The 21429-nt window shown below is 39.3% G+C and overlaps 1 protein-coding gene and 1 long non-coding RNA gene across 4 annotated transcripts; both read left to right on the top strand.

The window, feature by feature from the left end:
• On the top strand, positions 1-10899 carry LOC127953926 (uncharacterized). 2 transcript variants are annotated; one of them, XR_008153368.1, is made up of 14 exons: positions 1-18; positions 100-196; positions 273-318; positions 412-507; positions 583-628; positions 700-795; positions 1046-1143; positions 1219-1264; positions 1354-1449; positions 1525-1542; positions 1632-1730; positions 2114-3386; positions 3616-5499; positions 8933-10899. It is a non-coding gene; the product is annotated as an uncharacterized LOC127953926 (long non-coding RNA). The 2 variants fall into 2 exon arrangements; XR_008153369.1 differs by lacking the exons at positions 2114-3386; positions 3616-5499; positions 8933-10899 and adding an exon at positions 1935-2051.
• A 3378-nt stretch (positions 10900-14277) lies between these two features.
• LOC127951788 (axoneme-associated protein mst101(2)-like) lies at positions 14278-21422 on the top strand. 2 transcript variants are annotated; one of them, XM_052549823.1, is made up of 3 exons: positions 14285-14651; positions 14776-17574; positions 17964-21422. In XM_052549823.1, the coding sequence occupies exons 2-3, from the start codon at positions 16063-16065 to the stop codon at positions 17991-17993; spliced, it is 1542 nt and encodes a 513-aa protein (XP_052405783.1). In that variant the 5' UTR covers positions 14285-14651; positions 14776-16062; the 3' UTR covers positions 17994-21422. The 2 variants fall into 2 exon arrangements, with proteins under 2 accessions (XP_052405784.1, XP_052405783.1); XM_052549824.1 differs by lacking the exon at positions 17964-21422 and having other exon boundaries at positions 14278-14651; positions 14776-16531.
• The last annotated feature ends 7 nt before the right edge of the window (positions 21423-21429 follow it).

The following is a 21429-nucleotide window of genomic DNA, read 5'->3' as shown; positions in this document are numbered from 1 at the left end:
GCCCACTACTCCCAAAAGGTGAGTGTACAGATTTAGTTTCAAAATGTTTGAGTGTGTAAACACTATCAAACTGTTAATGTTCCATGAATGTATTCTCAGATTTCTGCAATACGCTACATATGTGAAACTTCCTTATCCATTCTGATTCTCCACTCTATAAACTGTTTTTATGAAGAGGCACACAACCAATAAAAAGGTAAATTCGTACATCTGCAATACTCAAATTGACTAATTTCTTAAAGCAGTCTTTCACCTGTTGATATGTTTTTCAGTTTTGTGCATGAAAACCCAATATCTACGGTCCACTACTCCAAAAAGGTGAGTATGCAACTAACAAACACTGACATCTGTACAATGTTTCAGTTGTGTAAACGCTATCAGTCAGTTAATGTTCCATGACTGTATTTTCAGATTTCTGCAATGTTACACTTCAAACTTCCGCCTTATCCATTATGATTTTCCGCTCCATGAACTGTTTTTATGAAGAGGCACACAACCAATAAAAAGGTAAACTCATATATCTGCAATACTCGAATTGACTCATTTCTTAAAGCAGTCTTTCACATGTTCATACATTTTCAGGTTTGTGCATGAAAACCCAATATCTACTGTCCATTGTTCCCAAGAGGTGAGTATACAACAGACATAGAAATCTGTACAATGTTTCAATCAATTAATGTTCCATGACCGTATTTTCAGGTTTTTGCAATGTTACACTTCAAACTTCCGCCTTATCCATTATGATTCTCCACTCCATGAACTGTTTTTATGAAGAGGGACACAACCAATAAAAAGGTAAATACATATATCTGCAATACACGAATTGACTCATTTCTTAAAGCAGTCTTTCACCTGTTGATACATTTTTTAGGTTTGTGCAATACGTTACACTTCAAACTTCCACCTTATCCATTATGATTCTCCGCTCCATGAACTGTTTTTATGAATAGGCACACAACCAATAAAAAGGTAAATACATATATCTGCAATACACGAATTGACTCATTTCTTAAAGCAGTCTTTCACCTGTTGATACATTTTTTAGGTTTGTGCAATACGTTACACTTCAAACTTCCACCTTATCCATTATGATTCTCCGCTCCATGAACTGTTTTTATGAAGAGGCACACAACCAATAAAAAGGTAAATTCATATATCTGCAATACTCGAATTGACTCATTTCTTAAAGCAGTCTTTCACATGTTCATACATTTTCAGGTTTGTGCATGAAAACCCAATATCTACTGTCCACTGTTCCCAAGAGGTGAGTATACAACAGACATAGAAATCTGTACAATGTTTCAGTTGTGTAAACACTATCAATCAGTTAATGTTCCATGACTGTATTTTCAGATTTCTGCAATGTTACACTTCAAACTTCCGCCTTATCCATTATGATTCTCCGCTCCATGAACTGTTTTTATGAAGAGGCACACAACCAATCAAAAGGTAAATTCATAGATCTGCTTTAAGAAATGAGTCAATTTGAGTATTGCAGTCTTTCACCTGTTGATACATTTTCAGGTTCACTACTCCAAAAAGGTGAGTGTGCAACTAACATAGACATCTGTACAATGTTTGATTTGTGTAAACACTATCAATCTGTTAATTTTCCATGAATGTATTTTCAGATTTCTGCAATATGCTACATATGTGAAACTTCCTCCTTCAGTATTGGATTCTCCACTCCATGAACTGTTTTTATGAAGAGGCACACAACCAATACAACGGTACGTTGAATTGTATGTCTGCAAAGCCTGAATTTACCCATTTGCATGGTTTCACTGAATAAATGTACATCATCTGGTTTGTGCATCACAACTAAATATCTACTGTCAAAAGTTGAGTGGAGAGTAAGGTCTATGTAAATTACAAAATGTTTAAGTGGTGCAAACTCTAATCAACTTGTTAATGTTCCTTGAATGTATCTTCAGATTTCTGCAATAGCTACAGTTGAAACTTCTTCCGTATCCATTAAATGATTGTCCACTCTATGAACCCTTTTTATGAAGAAGCACACAACTAAAAAAAGATAGAATCTATTATCCTTTGTACTTGCTAATCAGAAGTTGATACTAATTTGACTTAACTTTTCTGCTTCCCTTTCTTACAGTGAATACAAAATCATTGTTCAAGTATCTTCAGAAAATGTCCCGGCAAAACTCTAAACTGATGCAGGCGGTCAATAGTCAAACATATCACAAATGCATAACCACAAAAGTAACAATTCTATATGAAATGTTGGATGGATGGCTTGTATTATATTTGGCCTATGTACAGCAAACTTGGATGCCAGCCAAAGGAGGATGGCTTGCCCCTGCTGAGTCTGGTTCCTCCCAAGGTTTCTCCCTATACCTCTCTGCTGATGATCCTCTTCACTAATTTAGGGAGTTTTTCCTTGCCACTGTTGCCTTCTGGCTTGCTCACTGGGGTTTTAAGGCACAATATTTTCAATGTAAATTGTTTGTAAAGAACAATAAATACATGATGACTTAAAATATACTTTTGTCCTTGCTTTCATGTAGTCTATCAATGTCCTTTTTTTTTGTTTACTGATCTACATTAGATGTTTTAAGTAGAATTTGTTTATATATATATATATATATTTTTTTTAAATTGACATCTCTGAGCACAATTCATATCACACTATGTTACATAGAGGATACATGATAATGGATAAAATGATATAGTAGTCATTTTTTTGCATTCAGGTTATTTCATTGTACTATTAAACCTGGAATTGAAAGAAACCGGAATTGGAGAAAAAAGTTAAAGTGATTTATATTTAGTGTACACAACAGAAGTATTCATGTTGTAAGGTTTAATTGATGATCCCATTTAAGTATCTTGAGAAAAGACTGAAAGCTTGACAAAATTCGGTTTTATTTTTTTTATTTTTTTTATTCTCAATGAAACCAACAAACATAAAATGCTTTCCTATTGTATAAAATGGCAGGAGTTGACCCCCTAAGTGCACATTATTTTTGTTCATAGCTGTCAATTTAACAAGTATAAAACTTAGTTGAAATGTTGCAAAGATGTCCTTGTATTGTTGATCAGATGTTCTATTATGTCACCCCACAGAAGAATTTAAACCCTTGACCTCATCTGTGAGAACACAATTCTTCTCATACAGTGAAACATATGGCACACAGTTACTATAATGTTGAAGATATGTTTTTATATAAAAAGGAACACCGATGAAGCATAAACTTGCATGCTAAAAAAATAATGTTTTTGAAGTGTGAAATCCAACATCTGGAACAAACACAATATTGACCACCCTGGATTTGAAGCCCCAACCTTAGAGGGTTGAAACCAGCAGCTTAGAAGAGTGCACCACTCAGTCAATGCACATCATAGCATACTGTATAAGAGAGGTTAAGGTGTGAGAATGATCTCAAAACTTCAAAATCAAACAGAAGATCAGATGAAAAAGACCAAAACATATTCTTGATTCAATGTGAACACAGAGAAAATCCAATGGCTTGAACAGAAGCAACATTAAACACCCTGGATTCGAACCCATGACCTTTTGGGCTTGGGACCAGGACCTTAGCATAGTGAGCCACATTAGTTGATTCACATTTGACGTGCCACAGAAGAGAGGTTAAGGTGTGAGAATGATCTCAAAACTTCAAAATCAAACAGAGATTCCGATGAGAAAGTCCAAGAAAATATTCTTGATTCAACACACAGAAAATCCAATGTCTTGAACAGAAGCAACTTTGACCACCCTGGATTCGAACCCACAACCTCTTGGGTTTGGGACCAGTGCCTTAGCAGAGTGCGCCACATTAGTTGACACACAGTTTACATGGCACAGAAGAGAGGTTAAGGTGTGAGAATTAACTCTCAAAAGCCTGAAGTAACATTTTAGCTAGATTAGCATGCTACGCTAAAAAATGCTAACGTTGCTCAAAGTTAACCAGATAGCTCAGGAGACCCATTAGAGTCAATAGAAACGTGTTAGCATTTTAGCTAATTAGCATGCTAAGCTAACTAGCATAAATCAACAAGCACAGGCACGGTCAACTTCGGAGCTGTACCTGTCGGGAACGGGAGTGAATATCAAAAATCTGTTCAGTCATTTCTGTCAGGCCCGGTCTGAAGTTCATCTGATAAAATTTTGAACAAAATTGAACAAGATTTCAGGGAGGAGTAGCGAAAAAACTGTATTTAAATCCATTCAATATGGCGGACAGACGCCATATTGGAAAATGGCAAATGAGACATCATCTGATTTGGCATAACCCACGGAATCAAATGACATAAAAATATCAAAAATCGATCAACATTTACAGTAGTTATAAGGGGTTTTGCAAGAATCGTTATATCTCTTGAACACTAGGTGGCGCTGTCTTCTAACTTCCGGGGTACCTCAGGCACATGGTGTTGATGATGCCTATCGATTTTTGTGAAGATATGTACAATAGATCAAAAGATATAGCAATTTATGACAAAATTCAAAATGGCGGACGGGTGGTCCTGGTGGTCTCGACAAAATTGACATCCACAGATCCGGAATGATCTAAAGAATCCATAGACATCAAGAAAATAATTTTCTGATCAATTGTTCAGAAGTTATAAGCAAAAAAGTGCATTTTTGGTATCTCGACACCCATAGGTGGCGCTGTTCCCAAATTTGGCGTGGACCCCCAGATCATGGTGTAGATGAAGTGTACCAAGTTTGGTATCGATTGATCAAAGTTTGGCCGAGATACAGCATCTCAACCGATTTTAGGTCAGCCTCATTAAGTTCACAATTGAATAACTTTTGAACAAAAACGAAAATCAAAAATCTGTTCAGTCATTTCTGTGCGGCTCAGTCCAAAGATCATCTGAGACAAATTTCAGAAGAATTGGACCAATTTTGAAGGAGGAGTAGTGTTTAGACTGATTACTGTACTTTTCAAAATGGCCGCTACTGTAATGGGCGGAGTCTTAATGTAAGGTATGGAATGGAATCTCCATGAAAAGACAAAATAGATGTACTAAGTTTTATTTTCATAGAATTACTGGTTCAAGAGTTATTAACGTTTGAATGTTGAATTTTTGAACTGGTGGTGGCGCTGTAGAGTTGGTCCTAGAGACCCCAAAGTTGGTCAGATCACTAATAATGGTCATCTCTACAAGTGTACCAAATTTCATCATTTTCCCATGTTCCCTTCATAGGGCTGCCATAGACCCAATGGGACGAAAAGCAGAATAATAATAATAATAATAATAATAAAACATACAGATACAATAGGGGCTACAGCCCTCTGGGCTTGGCCCCTAAATATAGCTGCAAGCAGCAATCCCGGGGCCAAGCCCTGAAGGGCTGTAGCCAGAGCAACGAGCGGGACGAAGCAAAACGGCCAAAATGGAACTCACATCGGATCGACGTTACCCACCCCGGATTCGATCCCACGACCTCTCGGGTTTGGGACGAGTGCCTTAGCTAAGTGCGCCACATTAGTTGACACACTGTTTGCATGGCACAGAAGAGAGGTTAAGGTGTGAGAATTAACTCTCAAAAGCCCGAAGCAGCATTTTAGCCAGATTAGCATGCTACGCTAAAAAATGCTAACGTTGCTCAAAGTTAACCAGATAGCTCAGGAGACCCATTAGAGTCAATAGAAACGTGTTAGCATTTTAGCTAATTAGCATGCTAAGCTAATTATCATAAATCAACAAGCACAGGCACGGTCAACTTCAGAGCTGTACCTTTCGGGAACGGGAGTGAATATCAAAAATCTGTTCAGTCATTTCTGTCAGGCCCGGTCTGAAGTCCATCTGATAAAATTTTGGACAAAATTGAACAAGATTTCAGGGAGGAGTAGCGAAAAAACTGTATTTAAATCCATTCAATATGGCGGACAGACGCCATATTGGAAAATGGCAAATGAGACATCATCTGATTTGGCATAACCCACGGAATCAAATGACATAAAAATATCAAAAATCGATCAACATTTACAGTAGTTATAAGGGGTTTTGCAAGAATCGTTATATCTCTTGAACACTAGGTGGCGCTGTCTTCTAACTTCCGGGGTACCTCAGGCACATGGTGTTGATGATGCCTATCGATTTTTGTGAAGATATGTACAATAGATCAAAAGATATAGCAATTTATGACAAAATTCAAAATGGCGGACGGGTGGTCCTGGTGGTCTCGACAAAATTGACATCCACAGATCCGGAATGATCTAAAGAATCCATAGACATCAAGAAAATAATTTTCTGATCAATTGTTCAGAAGTTATAAGCAAAAAAGTGCATTTTTGGTATCTCGACACCCATAGGTGGCGCTGTTCCCAAATTTGGCGTGGACCCCCAGATCATGGTGTAGATGAAGTGTACCAAGTTTGGTATCGATTGATCAAAGTTTGGCCGAGATACAGCATCTCAACCGATTTTAGGTCAGCCTCATTAAGTTCACAATTGAATAACTTTTGAACAAAAACGAAAATCAAAAATCTGTTCAGTCATTTCTGTGCGGCTCAGTCCAAAGATCATCTGAGACAAATTTCAGAAGAATTGGACCAATTTTGAAGGAGGAGTAGTGTTTAGACTGATTACTGTACTTTTCAAAATGGCCGCTACTGTAATGGGCGGAGTCTTAATGTAAGGTATGGAATGGAATCTCCATGAAAAGACAAAATAGATGTACTAAGTTTTATTTTCATAGAATTACTGGTTCAAGAGTTATTAACGTTTGAATGTTGAATTTTTGAACTGGTGGTGGCGCTGTAGAGTTGGTCCTAGAGACCCCAAAGTTGGTCAGATCACTAATAATGGTCATCTCTACAAGTGTACCAAATTTCATCATTTTCCCATGTTCCCTTCATAGGGCTGCCATAGACCCAATGGGACGAAAAGCAGAATAATAATAATAATAATAATAATAAAACATACAGATACAATAGGGGCTACAGCCCTCTGGGCTTGGCCCCTAAATATAGCTGCAAGCAGCGATACCGGGGCCAAGCCCTGAAGGGCTGTAGCCAGAGCAACGAGCGGGACGAAGCAAAACGGCCGAAACGGTACGCACGTCAGGACAACCGATCGGTTCAGAAGTAGAGAAGTTTGAAATTGAACAGAACTTTAGATGAGAAAGACCAAAAACATATTTTTGATTCAAGGCAAACACACTCAGGAAATGCAAAGGCTTGGACAGAAGCAACATTAACTGCCCTTGATCCGAACCCATGAACTTAGAAACAACATTAACTGTCCTGGATTCGAACCCATGACCTCAGATGCTCAGAATCAGCGGCTTAACATACTGCACCACTGAGTCGCTACACATTCAGCATGATGCAGAAGAGAGGTTAAGGTGTGAGAATGAGGTCACTGAAGAAAGTTGCTTAGCAATTTAAGCAGCATAAAATGGAAAGTTAAGTAAATTGTAATTCAGACTTCTGTGGTATGTCCAGAACATGGTTTTAATAATCCCTACCGATTATAGTAGAAATCTTTCCATGGGTTGAAAAGATATAGAAACTTAGGACACAATTCTTAATGTCAGGCAGTTAGTTTAGTTAATCCTGGCAAAATTTACATCCATGGATTCAGCATGTTTCGAGGAATAGACAGACAACAAGATCATGATTTTCCAACTAATTGTTCAAAAGTTATAAGCAGAAATGTGAGTTTTTGGTATCTCACGACCCATAGGTGGCGCTGTTCCCAACTTTGGGATATATTCTCAGTTCATACTGTTGATGAACTGTAGCGAGTTTTGTGGCGATTGATCAAAGTACGGCCGAGATATAGCCTTTCAAAACATTTCAGTTTAACACTGTTAACTTCAGAGCATCATAACCTTTTTTTTGACCAGTAGGTCGGAAAATTCCGTTCAGTCATTTCCGTGCGGCTCAGTCCAAAGATCGTCTGAGGAAATTTTGAGAAGAATTGGGCCACATTTGAAGGAGGAGTAGCGAATAAACAGAATACTGTACTTTTCATAATGCGGGTTACTGTAATGGCAGGAATTTTAATGTAAAATATTCAATGTGATCAGCGTGAAGAGAGGAATCAGGTGTACTAAGTTTTATCTTGATAGAAGAAGGTGTTCAAAAGTTATAAGGAAAAATGTGCATTTATACTATCTCATGACCCATAGGTGGCACTGTGCCCGAATTCGGCATGAACCCTCAGATCATGATGTTGATGAAGTGTATCAAGTTTAGTTTCAATTGATCAATGTGTGGCCGAGATACAGCATCTCAACCGATTTTGGGTCAACCTCGTTATGTTCACAATTTAATAACTTTTGAATAAAGACAAATATCAAAAATCTGTTCAGTCATTTCTGTGCGGCTCGGTCCGAAGATCGTCTGTGGCAAATTTCAGAAAAATCAAACCACTTTTGAAGGAGGAGTAGCGTTTAAACGGAAACACTTAATTAGCTTAATAGCAATTACTGTAATGGGTGGAGACTTAATGTAAGGTATAGAGTGTAATCTCCACGAAGAGAGTAATCATGTGTACTAAGTCGTATCTGGATAGACCAAAGGGTTCAGGAGTTATTAAAGTTTAAAAACTGAATTTTTGAACAGGTGGTGGCGCTGTAGAGTTGGTCTTAGAGACCCCAAAGTTGGTCAGATCACTATTGGTGACCATCTCTAGAAGTGTGCCAAATTTCATCATTTTCCCATGTTCCCTTCATAGGGCTGGCATAGTGATCGATTGTTTTTGCTCGAAAATTCTACCAAAAACAATCGCTAATATAGCTGCAAGCAGCGATACCGGGGCCAAGCCCTGAAGGGCTGTAGCCAGAGCAACGAGCGGGACGAAGCAAAACGGCCAAAACGGAACTTCCATCGGATCGACGTTACCCACCCCGGATTCGATCCCACGACCTCTGGGGCTCGGGACCGGTGCCTTAGCGAAATTCGCCACATTAGTTGACACACAGTTTGCATGGCACAGAAGAGAGGTTAAGGTGTGAGGATGAGTTCACTAAAGAAAGTTGCCTAGCATTTTAAGGTAGTTTAGTCAATCCTGGCAAAATTTACATCCATAGATTCGGCATTACCCGAGGAATAGAAAGAAACCAAGATCATGTTTTTGCAACTAATTGTTCAAAAGCTATAAGCAGACATGTGAATTTTTGGTATCTCACGACCCATAGGTGGCGCTGTTTCCAACTTTGGGATATATTCTCAGTTCATAGTGTTGATGAAGTGTAGCAAGTTTTGTGGCGATTGATCAAAGTACGGCCGAGATACAGCTTCTCGAACAATTTCGATTCAATAGTGTTAACTTCAGAGCATCATAACTCTTTTTTTGACCAGTAGGTCGAAAAATTCTATTCAGTCATTTCCGTGCGGCTCGGTCCAAAGATCGTCTGAGGAAATTTTGAGAAGAATTGGGCCACATTTGAAGGAGGAGTAGCGAAAAAAGGGAATACTGTACTTTTCTAAATGGCCATCACTGTAATGGCAGGAATTTTAATGTAAACTATTAAATGTGATCAGCGTGAAGAGAGGAATGAGATGTACTAAGTTTTATGTTGATAGAAGAAGGTGTTCAAAAGTTATAAGGAGAAATGTGCATTTATGCTATCTCATGACCCATAGGTGGCGCTGTCCCCGAATTCGGCATGTACCCTCAGATCATGGTGTTTATGCAGTGTATCAAGTTTAATTTCGATTGATCAATGTTTGGCCGAGATACAGCCTCTTAACCAATTTTGGGTGGACCTCGTTATGTTCACAATTTAATAACTTTTGAACAAAAACGAATATCAAAAATCTGTTCAGTCATTTCTGTGCGGCTCGGTCCGAAGATCGTCTGTGGCAAATTTCAGAAAAATCAAACCACTTTTGAAGGAGGAGTAGTGTTTAAACAGAAACATTTAATTAGCTTAATAGCAATTACTGTAATGGGTGGAGACTTAATGTAAGGTATAGAGTGTAATCTCCATGAAGAGAGTAATCATGTGTACTAAGTCCTATCTGGATAGACCAAAGGGTTCATGAGTTATTAAAGTTTAAAAACTGAATTTTTGAACTGGTGGTGGCGCTGTAGAGTTGGTCTTAGAGACTCCAAAGTTGGTCAGATCACTATTGGTGACCATCTCTAGAAGTGTGCCAAATTTCATCATTTTCCCATGTTCCCTTCATAGGGCTAGCATAGTGATCGATTGTTTTTGCTCGAAAATTCTACCAAAAACAATCGCTAATATAGCTGCAAGCAGCGATACCGGGGCCAAGCCCTGAAGGGCTGTAGCCAGAGCAACGAGCGGGACGAAGCAAAACGGCCAAAACGGAACTTCCATTGGACCGACGTTACCCACCCCGGATTCGATCCCACGACCTCTCGGGTTTGGGACCGGTGCCTTAGCGAAGTGCGCCACATTAGTTGACACACAGTTCGCATGGCACAGAAGAGAGGTTAAGGTGTGAGAATGAGGTCACTGAAGAAAGTTGCTTAGCAATTTAAGCAGCATGATATGGAAAGTTGAGTAAATTGTAATTCAGACTTCTGAGATATGTCCAGAACATGGTTTTAATAATCCCTACCGATTATAGTAGAAATCTTTCCATGGGTTGAAAAGATATAGAAACTTAGGACACAATTCTTAATGTCAGGCAGTTAGTTTAGTTAATCCTGGCAAAATTTACATCCATGGATTCGGCATGTTTCGAGGAATAGACTGACGACAAGATCATGATTTTCCAATTAATTGTTCAAAAGTTATAAGCAGAAATGTGAGTCTCTGGTATCTCACGACCCATAGGTGGCACTGTTCCCAACTTTGGGATATATTCTCAGTTCATAGTGTTGATGAACTGTAGCGAGTTTTGTGGCAATTGATCAAAGTACGGCCGAGATATAGCCTCTCATACAATTTCGATTGAACACTATTAACTTCAGAGCATCATAACTCTTTTTTTGACCAGTAGGTCGAAGAATTCTGTTCTGTCATTTCTGTGCGGCTCGGTCCAAAGATCGTATGAGGAAATTTTGAGAAGAATTGGGCCACATTTGAAGGAGGAGTAGCGAAAAAACGGAATACTGTACTTTTCTTAATGGCCTTCACTGTAATGGCAGGAATTTTAATGTAAACTATTCAATGTGACCAGCGTGAAGAGAGGAATCAGGTGTACTAAGTTTTATCTTGATAGAAGAAGGTGTTCAAAAGTTATAAGGAAAAATGTGCATTTATGCTATCTCATGACCCATAGGTGGCGCTGTGCCCAAATTCGGCATGAACCCTCAGATCATGGTGTTGGTGAAGTGTATCAAGTTTAGTTTCGATTGATCAATGTTTGGCCGAGATACAGCCTCTTAACCGATTTTGGGTCGACCTCGTTATGTTCACAATTTAATAACTTTTGAACAAAGACGAATATCAAAAATCTGTTCAGTCATTTCTGTGCGGCTCGGTCCGAAGATCGTCTGTGGTCAATATCAGAAAAATCAAACCAATTTTGAAGGAGGAGTAGCGTTTAAATGGAAACACTTAATTAGCTTAATAGCAATTATTGTCATGGGTGGAAACTTAATGTAAGGTATAGAATGTAATCTCCATGAAGAGAGTAATCATGTGTACTAAGTTTTATCTGTCTAGACCAAAGGGTTCAGGAGTTATTAAAGTTTAAAAACTGAATTTTTGAACTGGTGGTGGCGCTGTAGAGTTGGTCTTAGAGACCCCAAAGTTGGTCAGATCACTATTGGTGACCATCTCTAGAAGTGTGCCAAATTTCATCATTTTCCCATGTTCCCTTCATAGGGCCTGCATAGTGATCGATTGTTTTTGCTCGAAAATTCTACCAAAAACAATCGCTAATATAGCTGCAAGCAGCGATACCGGGGCCAAGCCCTGAAGGGCTGTAGCCAGAGCAACGAGCGGGACGAAGCAAAATGGCCAAATTGGAACTTCTATCGGATCAATGTACCCACGCCGGATTCGATCCCACGACCTCTCGGGTTCGAGACCAGTGCCTTAGCTAAGTGCGCCACATTAGTTGACACACAGTTCGCATGGCACAGAAGAGAGGTTATGGTTAGAGAATGAGGTCACTAAAGATAGTTGCCTAGCATTTTAAGGTAGATTAGTCAATCCTGGCAAAATTTAAATCCATGGATTCGGCATGTTTCGAGGAATAGACTGACGACAAGATCATGATTTTCCAACTAATTGTTCAAAAGTTATGAGCAGAAATGTGAGTCTTTGGTATCTCACGACCCATAGGTGGCGCTGTTCCCAACTTTGGGATATATTCTCAGTTCATAGTGTTAATGAACTGTAGCGAGTTTTGTGGCGATTGATCAAAGTACGGCCGAGATATAGCCTCTCATACAATTTCGATTGAACACTATTAACTTCAGAGCATCATAACTCTTTTTTTGACCAGTAGGTCGAAGAATTCTGTTCAGTCATTTCTGTGCGGCTCGGTCCAAAGATCGTATGAGGAAATTTTGAGAAGAATTGGGCCACATTTGAAGGAGGAGTAGCGAAAAAACAGAATACTGTACTTTTCTTAATGGCCTTCACTGTAATTGCAGGAATTTTAATGTACACTATTCAATGTGATCAGCGTGAAGAGCGGAATCAGGTGTACTAAGTTTAATGTTGATAAAAGAAGGTGTTCAAAAGTTATAAGGAAAAATGTGCATTTATGCTATCTCATGACCCATAGGTGGCGCTGTGCCCAAATTCGGCATGAACCCTCAGATCATGGTGTTGGTGAAGTGTATCAAGTTTAGTTTCGATTGATCAATGTTTGGCCGAGATACAGCCTCTTAACCGATTTTGGGTCGACCTCGTTATGTTCACAATTGAATAACTTTTGAACAAAGACCAATATCAAAAATCTGTTCAGTCATTTCTGTGCGGCTCGGTCCGAAGATCGTCTGTGGTCAATATCAGAAAAATCAAACCAATTTTGAAGGAGGAGTAGCGTTTAAATGGAAACACTTAATTAGCTTAATAGCAATTATTGTCATGGGTGGAAACTTAATGTAAGGTATAGAATGTAATCTCCATGAAGAGAGTAATCATGTGTACTAAGTTTTATCTGTCTAGACCAAAGGGTTCAGGAGTTATTAAAGTTTAAAAACTGAATTTTTGAACTGGTGGTGGCGCTGTAGAGTTGGTCTTAGAGACCCCAAAGTTGGTCAGATCACTATTGGTGACCATCTCTAGAAGTGTGCCAAATTTCATCATTTTCCCATGTTCCCTTCATAGGGCCTGCATAGTGATCGATTGTTTTTGCTCGAAAATTCTACCAAAAACAATCGCTAATATAGCTGCAAGCAGCGATACCGGGGCCAAGCCCTGAAGGGCTGTAGCCAGAGCAACGAGCGGGACGAAGCAAAACGGCCAAAACGGAACTTACATCGGATCGACGTTACCCACCCCGGATTCGATCCCACGACCTCTCGGGTTTGGGACCGGTGCCTCAGCGAAGTGCGCCACATTAGTTGACACACAGTTCGCATGGCACAGAAGAGAGGTTAAGGTGTGAGAATGTTCACAAAAGCATCAGACCACGTGCTAACCAATTAATCAAGCTGCACCTGGTCTTAAATTGACAGTATATCAGGGAGAGAGCATGTGCTGCTCAGTTTATCTGTTTTTCTACAGAAGGTACGTTTGTTTTAAAAGTGTCTGTGTGTTAATTATTTCTTCTTAGTTTGGATTGTGGATTTTTTGCTGAAGTGTTTAATATGTTCATTTTGTTTGTTTTTTGTAATGACCAAGTGTTCAAAGTGCCAACTCATTTTAAGTGTTTTCTCTTTACTTGAATTAGTTTTCTTATTATGGTAGTCTATTGTTTGATCTGTAATACAATTCTGGATTTTATTGGAAGGTAGGATTTTGTGTGTTTTTGGAAAAGCAACACACAAGAGTTTAGTAATTCTGATTCTAATTCTGTTTGCAAATTATTTAAACAAAGTAATTTAGTCTTCGTAGTCTACACTATATTTTCTTGAAAATGGTCTCATTAATTAATAGTTTAATAAAGAGTTTATTTAACTGTGAAAATTATTTTTTTTTTTTTTGTGTGTGAAATGTGTAATTTGAATATATGCTAAACAATACTTTCTTCTTTTTATGTGTGCTGGTGTATTAACAAGAGTGAGTTGAGGTAACATTTATAATTCTTGTATATGTAAAAATAATTTGATTGTACTTTTTAAATGTATGTTAAGTTCTTAAAACTTATCACTCTTCTTTCTTGCATGTTCTGGTACACTGGTAAAAGACAGTTGATGTATGTCAAACTTTTCAAACTTTATTAAAATGCACTTAGAATATACTGCTGAAGTAAATGTATAACAAAGCATGCCTGACAAGTATACCTTTTGTGTGTGTGTGTGTGTGTGGTGGTGCACTGGTTAAAGACTGCGAGCTGAGGTAAGGCATCTTTTTGTAACCATTTAAAAATAATTTGGAATATTCTGCTGAAGTAAATGTTTCAATGCATAACAAAGCATGCCTGACAAGTGTATTTTTTTTGTGTGTGGTGGTGCACTGGTTAAAGACTGCGAGCAGAGGTAAGGCAACTTTTGTAACCATTAAAAACAATTTAGATCATAGTGCTGAAGTAAGTGTTTAATTGTATAACAAAGCATGGCTGACAAGTATACCTTTTTTTTCTTTAATGTGTGGTGGTGCACTGGTTAAAGACTGAGTTGTGTGAGTTGAGGTAAGGCAATGTTTTGTAACCATTTAAAAAAGAATTTGGAATGTACTGTGAAGTAAATGTATAACAAAGCATGGCTGACAAGTAAACCTTTTTTCTTTTATGCATGGTCATGCACTGGTTAAAGACTACAAGCTGAGGTAAGGCAACTTTTGTAACCATTAAAAACAATTTAGAACAGTGCTGAAGTAAGTGTTTAATTGTATAACAAAGCATGGCTGGCAAGTATACCTTTTTTTCATTTGGGGTGGCACATTGGTTAAAGACTGAGTTGAGGTAAGTCAAACTTTTTGAACATTTAGAATATACTGCTTAAGTACATTTAAATGTATAACAAAGCATAGCTAAAAAGTGTACCTTTTTCTTTTATGTGTGGTGGTGCACTAGTAATAGACTGTGAGTTGAGACAAGTTAAATGCTTGCTTTTTTCATGGCAAAATTAAGACCATATCCATGTGTGCTGGGCAGTCTTAAGATATTCATCAGCACTTGTGTCTTGTCAAGGGCTTATGTGAATAATGTAGCTGGTCATTATCAAATCTTGCATTGATATTTTAATTAAGAAACTTTTATTCGGTTTTCATTCCTGTTGATATTAATATATTTTCTTGAAAAATTGTCTCCTTAATTGATAGTTTATTTAGCTGTGAAACGTTTTTTTTTTTTTTTTTTTTGTGAAAGTGAAATGTGTAAATTGAATATATGCTAAACAATACTACTTTGTATGTGTGCTGGTGAATGGATAAGAGTGTGAGTTGAGGTAAAATTTATAATTTTAATGTAATTTTTAAATGTATGAAGTGAAGTTCTTAAAATGCATAACTTATCACCCTCTTCTTTTTTGCATGTGCTGGTACACTGGGAAAAGACCGAGTTGAGGTAAGTCAAACTTTTCGAACTTTATTAAAATGCATTTAGAACATCCTGCCAAAGTGTTTAAATGTACAACAAAGCCTGGCTGACAAGTATACCTTTTTTCTTTTATGCATGGTGGTTCACTGGCTAAAGACCGAGGTGACTGCGGCAGAGAGGCGGCGACTGCGGCAGAGAGGCGGCAGCTATCGTCAAGAGTCTGCGGCAGAGAGGCGGCAGCTATCGTCAAGAGTCTGCGGCAGAGAGGCGGCAGCTATCGTCAAGAGTCTGCGGCAGAGAGGCGGCAGCTATCGTCAAGAGTCTGCGGCAGAGAGGCGGCAGCTATCGTCAAGAGTCGGCGGCAGAGAGTCGGCGGCAGAGAGTCGGCGGCAGAGAGTCGGCGGCAGAGAGTCGGCGGCAGAGAGTCGGCGGCAGAGAGTCGGCGGCAGAGAGTCGGCGGCAGAGAGTCGGCGGCAGAGAGTCGGCGGCAGAGAGTCGGCGGCAGAGAGTCGGCGGCAGAGAGTCGGCGGCAGAGAGTCGGCGGCAGAGGCAGAGAGTCGGCATGCCGCGACCGAAGAAGAGGGCGACGATAGCCAAACGTCTTTATGCTCAGAGATGTGCAAATACAGAGGTTACGCTGAATCCTCTTAAAAAAAATGATGCATTGTTGTCACCAAAAGCTGGCAGCATTGAAAACCCTTGCAAACTTGCATCAGTAAATGCATCAGTAAACCTTGCAAACTTGCATCTGTCACCTAAGCAAACCCTTGCAAACCCTTGCAAACCCTTGAAAACCCTTGAAAACCCTTGCAAACCTTTGAAAACCCTTGAAAACCCTTGCAAACCTTTGAAAACCCTTGAAAACCCTTGCAAACCCTTGAAAACCCTTGAAAACCCTTGCAAACCCTTGAAAACCCTTGAAAACCCTTGCAAACCCTTGAAAACCCTTGAAAACCCTTGCAAACCCTTGAAAACCCTTGAAAACTCAGAAAAAAAAGAAAAAGTGCTTACAAATATACATGAAATTTCTGTGAATACTTTACCTGCATATTGTGATTTTCCACAGCAATCAGTGCAGAAAGGTTCTCTTGGTCAAGCAGTTGGCAGCAGTTTTCCACGGTCTTCCGGTAAAGCCCTTTACAGTGAAGTTGTAAAACGCCCTTCCAAGGTATGTGAATCAGTCAAGACTGAGGTAAGGACATGTGATTTTCAAGTAGACTCAGGCAAGCTCGGTCGACCCCAGATGAGGTACCCAATGAAAAGCAAATCAAAACCCATGCAATCTGAACAAAACATTCCTGCAATTTGCCATGAAAGTGCTTTGGGTGTTTGTTCTGATTTTCCCCAGAAATCCATGCTAAGAGGATCTTTTGATCAAGCTGATGCCCGCTTTGGAGATTCACGCAACAGGCAGTGTGGAGCAATCAGTCTGACGGCGGTGTTGAAAAGCAAGCTAAAGAATGTGCTGACGTGGTCAACACCAGATCTGGACGGTGTCTTGGTTGCAGGAACACACCTCTATGAGTATCTGAGAAAACAGGGTAACATAAAAGACCGGGAAGTGAAGGGTAGGAATTATATTGCAGTCCATGAATTACCAAGGCGACATGTGTTGGGTAATACTACATTTTCCATCGAGTACACTCCATCTCTGACTGGTTTTGTTAATGTCAATGAGTACCACGAGTATGACCAAGTCATAAGCAGTGTAGCCATGCCACTTGATGTAGCCCTTCAGCAAACTCTACTTAGTGCTGATGCTTTCTTGTTAACCATTTGTGCCAACACATCTGCAGTTATTAAGCAGGGGTCATGGTATGCAGTCGTTGACTCTCATGCCATCAGGACAGACACAAGTTGTGTAGTTTATCACAGTACCATAGAGTCTCTGTACAACTATATCAATGACATGGCACAGTTGTTTGGGGAACCTGAGCCACCATTTGAGATAACTGGAGTTTTGGTTCATGCAGATGCAGAAGTGTCTGATCCGCTGCAAGAAGCAGGCAGCAGCAGTTTACCATGCTCTTCCGGTAAAGCCCTCTACAGTGACGTCTTAAAACGCACACCAAAGGTACGTGAATCTGTGAAGACTGAGCCAAAGACCCCTGATTGTCCAGTACCTGTGGATGAAGTTGCAGATGTGAGAAACCCTAACCTTCCAACACAGACAGCCTCTAATGTGTTGCCAAGTAAAGGTAAAAGATTGAGGAAAGAAAAGCACATTGAGCTGTCAGGTAAACGGGTTACAAAATCACACGCTGAAACCGATGACCTGATGATCACTGATGTTTCTGTTCCAGATGTCTTTTTTTCTCCCTTAACACATAATGATAAGCAAGCTTTATGTGAGCTCATACAAATGTCCAATGATAACAGTGATCATAATGTCATAAACTTTGGTCCCATTTCAGCTCCGTGTCAGACAAAGACCATTAAACCAGATGGTAACTGCTTTTTCAGATCGTTGGCACATGTGATATGTGGAAGTGAGGAGAAACACTTGAAGGTTCGCCGTGCAGTTGTGAAACATCTGAAGATGAATACTCCGCTGTTTGAGAGGTACGTGAGAAGTGAGTATTCTTCAGCAGAGGATTATCTGACACGATCTAGAATGTTTTATTCTGGCTCATGGGTAACCGAAATTGACATATTTGTTGCGGCCGATCTTTTCAAAACCACCATAATGACTTTTAATGACAGCCGATGGAATGCACACAAACCTACCGGAGAGGTATCCAATCAGAATGCAATTTATCTGAAACACTGTAACCGTAATCATTATGAAGTTGTGACATGTGTTAAGCACAGGGATCGAGAGAGTGTTTGTGCAGGAGCATGTGGAAATGTGGTGTCAAATGAGGTCAGCAAACCATGTCTGCGCAAAAGAAAGGTAAGCGATGCTGCAGAATGTTGTCCAAACAAAAGACATCGGGAGAGATATCGCAACGACAGTGAGTACAGACAAAAAAAGCTGAAGCACGAGAAGTCAAAATATGGTAACGACCCCGATTACAGACAGAACAAAATTGAGTATGACAAAACTAAATATAGTAGAGATAAATATTACAGGGATAAAAAAAAAGAAATGCTTCGTGATAAATATCTAAAAAATTTTGATATTCATTTATCAAAGTGTGAACGTTCTAAGGCCAAGTACTCAAGCAATATTAATTTCCAAAAACGTGTTTGCCAGTATTCTCGATTGAAATATAAATATAATGTCTCTTTTCAGGCAAATGTATGCGAATATTCAAAGAAAAAATATCTGCAAAACCTGGCCTTCAAAGCAAGAGTGTGTGAGTATTCAAAGAAAAAATATCTGCAAAACCTGGCCTTCAAAGCAAGAGTGTGTGAGTATTCAAAGACAAAATATCTGCAAAACGTGGCCTTCAAAGCAAGAGTGTGTGAGTATTCAAAGAAAAAATATCTGCAAAACCTTGCCTTCAAAGCAAGAGTGCGTGAGTATTCTAAGAATAGAAACATTCAGAATACAGCCTTTAAAATTAAAATGGTTAAGTATTCTATGATGAAATACCATAAAGATGGGAAGTTTCGTATGAGTAAAATTCAAAAAGGTTGTGAAGCATATGTAAGAAAGAAAGAACAACAAGACATTGATGTTGCGATTGATCATTTTAGACAACAAATTAGTAGTGGTCCAGAGTTTGTGTGCTGTGTGTGTCACCGTTTACTTTTCAGAAAGCAGGTTGTTGAATGTAGAAGACAATGCTATGAAGACAAAGGTGTAAAAATCGCTGCTTTGGGAAGAAGATGCATCACAACCAGGTATGTTCATGTCTGTGATCAAAAGTGTGAAGGATCTTCTGCTCATTCCTCAGGATGCAAATTATGGATTTGTCTAACATGTCATCGAAAAATCCTTTGTGGACAACTGCCCGAAGAGAGCGTTGCAAACAACATGCATTTGGTGGATGTTCCGAATCAACTGAAATGCCTCAACTCTTTGGAACAACATCTCATTGCACGTAACATTCCTTTTATGAAATTACTGTGCCTTCCTCGTGGTAAACAACATGGATGCCATGGCCCTGTAGTGTGCGTCCCAGTTAATGCCACAGAGGTGTCCAATATCCTTCCACGAAATGAATGTGATGACAAGATGATAAGGATCAAACTGAAACGCAAGTTGACCTACAAAGGGCATTATGAGTACAAGTATGTACACACTGATCGTGTTAGAAATGCTCTGAAATATTTAATCCGGTTCAATAAGTGGTTCAGTGATGTGGAGATTAATCGGCAGTGGATCAACTCTTTGAACGAACCCGAAGAAAATGTTGTAGATGAAATGGAGCAACAAGACGTAGTTGAAAAGATTGACGAAAATGACCTTGATGAACAGCAAGAGGAAGACCTTACCTACATCAAAGAGCAAAGTGGTCTTTTGTCAGATACATCATTGCAACCTGTGGACATCGGTTCAGAAGTAATTGATCAGCATTTCCAGGATGTATTAAATCTGGCACCTGCTGAAGGTAACAGTCCTGTTAGTTTGTTATCCGATAGGTCTAACGAAGCAAAATGTTTCCCTGTTCTGTATCCAACCGGTGGTCCGACATTTCATGATAAGAGGGAGGTAAAAATAACATTGTCGAGATACTTGAATGCAAGAATCCTCAATGCAGATGGACGTTTTGCACGAAGCACAGACTTCATTTTCTATGCACAGTATCTGTCTGAGATTGATCAAGTTGTATCCAATGTTTCAATTGCTTTGCGCAAAGGATCTGAGAGGAGTTTGTTGACTGAAGTGACATCAGATGTGCTAACAAACCCAGACTCGTTATCTAAAATCTTGAATTTTGATGAAGGATACAAGTTTTTGAGACCAATCCGTGGAACACCTCCATATTGGCAGTCTACTCAAAAGGACCTTTTTGCACTTGTAAGACAGCTAGGTATTCCAACTTTCTTTGCATCCTTTAGTTCTGCGGATCTCAGATGGCCAGAAATTATTAGTACCATAATCAAACAAGAACGGAAAAATCTGAAAGCAGATGAACTTGACTGGTCTGAAAAATGTGGTTTGATTAGACGAAACCCAGTGACTGCTGCAAGAATGTTTGATCATAGATGGCATTGTTTTCTGAGAGATGTAATCATGTCTTCAGCTCAACCGATCGGGAAGATAGTAGATTACTTTTATCGTGTAGAGTTTCAACAGCGTGGATCTCCTCATGTTCACTGTCTGTTTTGGGTTGAAAATGCCCCAACGTTAAATGAAGACAATGAAGAAAACGATGGTTTGGTTGCTAGTTTCATTGATCGTTACATCACTTGTGAGACCCCAAGCGAGGATGAAACTGAACTGTTTGAGATTGTCAACGGTGTTCAGAAGCACAGTGTCAGACATTCAAAGACATGTCGTAAGAAAAAGACAGTTTGCAGATTTAATTTTCCAAGACCCCCATCAAGCCGTACCTTTATTACAAGAGGTGGTAGTCGAGACGATTTGAAAAGTGGTGATGGAAAAGATACTGCACGTACAGTTTTAGAAAAAGTGAAAAAGGCTTTAACAGCTTCTGATATGGATTATGACTCAACTGATGCATTTTTTGAATCCATTGGTATTAACCAAGCTCTCTTTGAGAAAGTTTATGCACAGTGTTCCAAAAAGAAATCCGTTGTCCTTAAAAGAAGTCCGAAAGACGTCTGGGTGAACCAGTATAATCAACATTTACTGCGTGCCTGGCAAGGCAACATGGATATCCAGTACGTCACTGATGCTTACTCTGTAGTGGTTTACATTATCAGTTACATCACAAAAGCAGAACAAGAAATGGGATTGTTGCTGCAACGTGCGCAAAACGAAGCCATGAATGGAAACCTTGAAGCGAGATCATCACTGAAGATGCTTGGTAGTGTATATCTTCACAACAGAGAAGTTTCTGCTCAAGAGGCTGTG

Source organism: Carassius gibelio, chromosome B3 (genome assembly GCF_023724105.1).
Source record: "Carassius gibelio isolate Cgi1373 ecotype wild population from Czech Republic chromosome B3, carGib1.2-hapl.c, whole genome shotgun sequence".
NCBI classification, from domain to species: domain Eukaryota; kingdom Metazoa; phylum Chordata; class Actinopteri; order Cypriniformes; family Cyprinidae; genus Carassius; species Carassius gibelio.
Note: the sequence above shows the minus strand (reverse complement) of the source record. Positions and strands in the feature narration are given on the sequence as shown.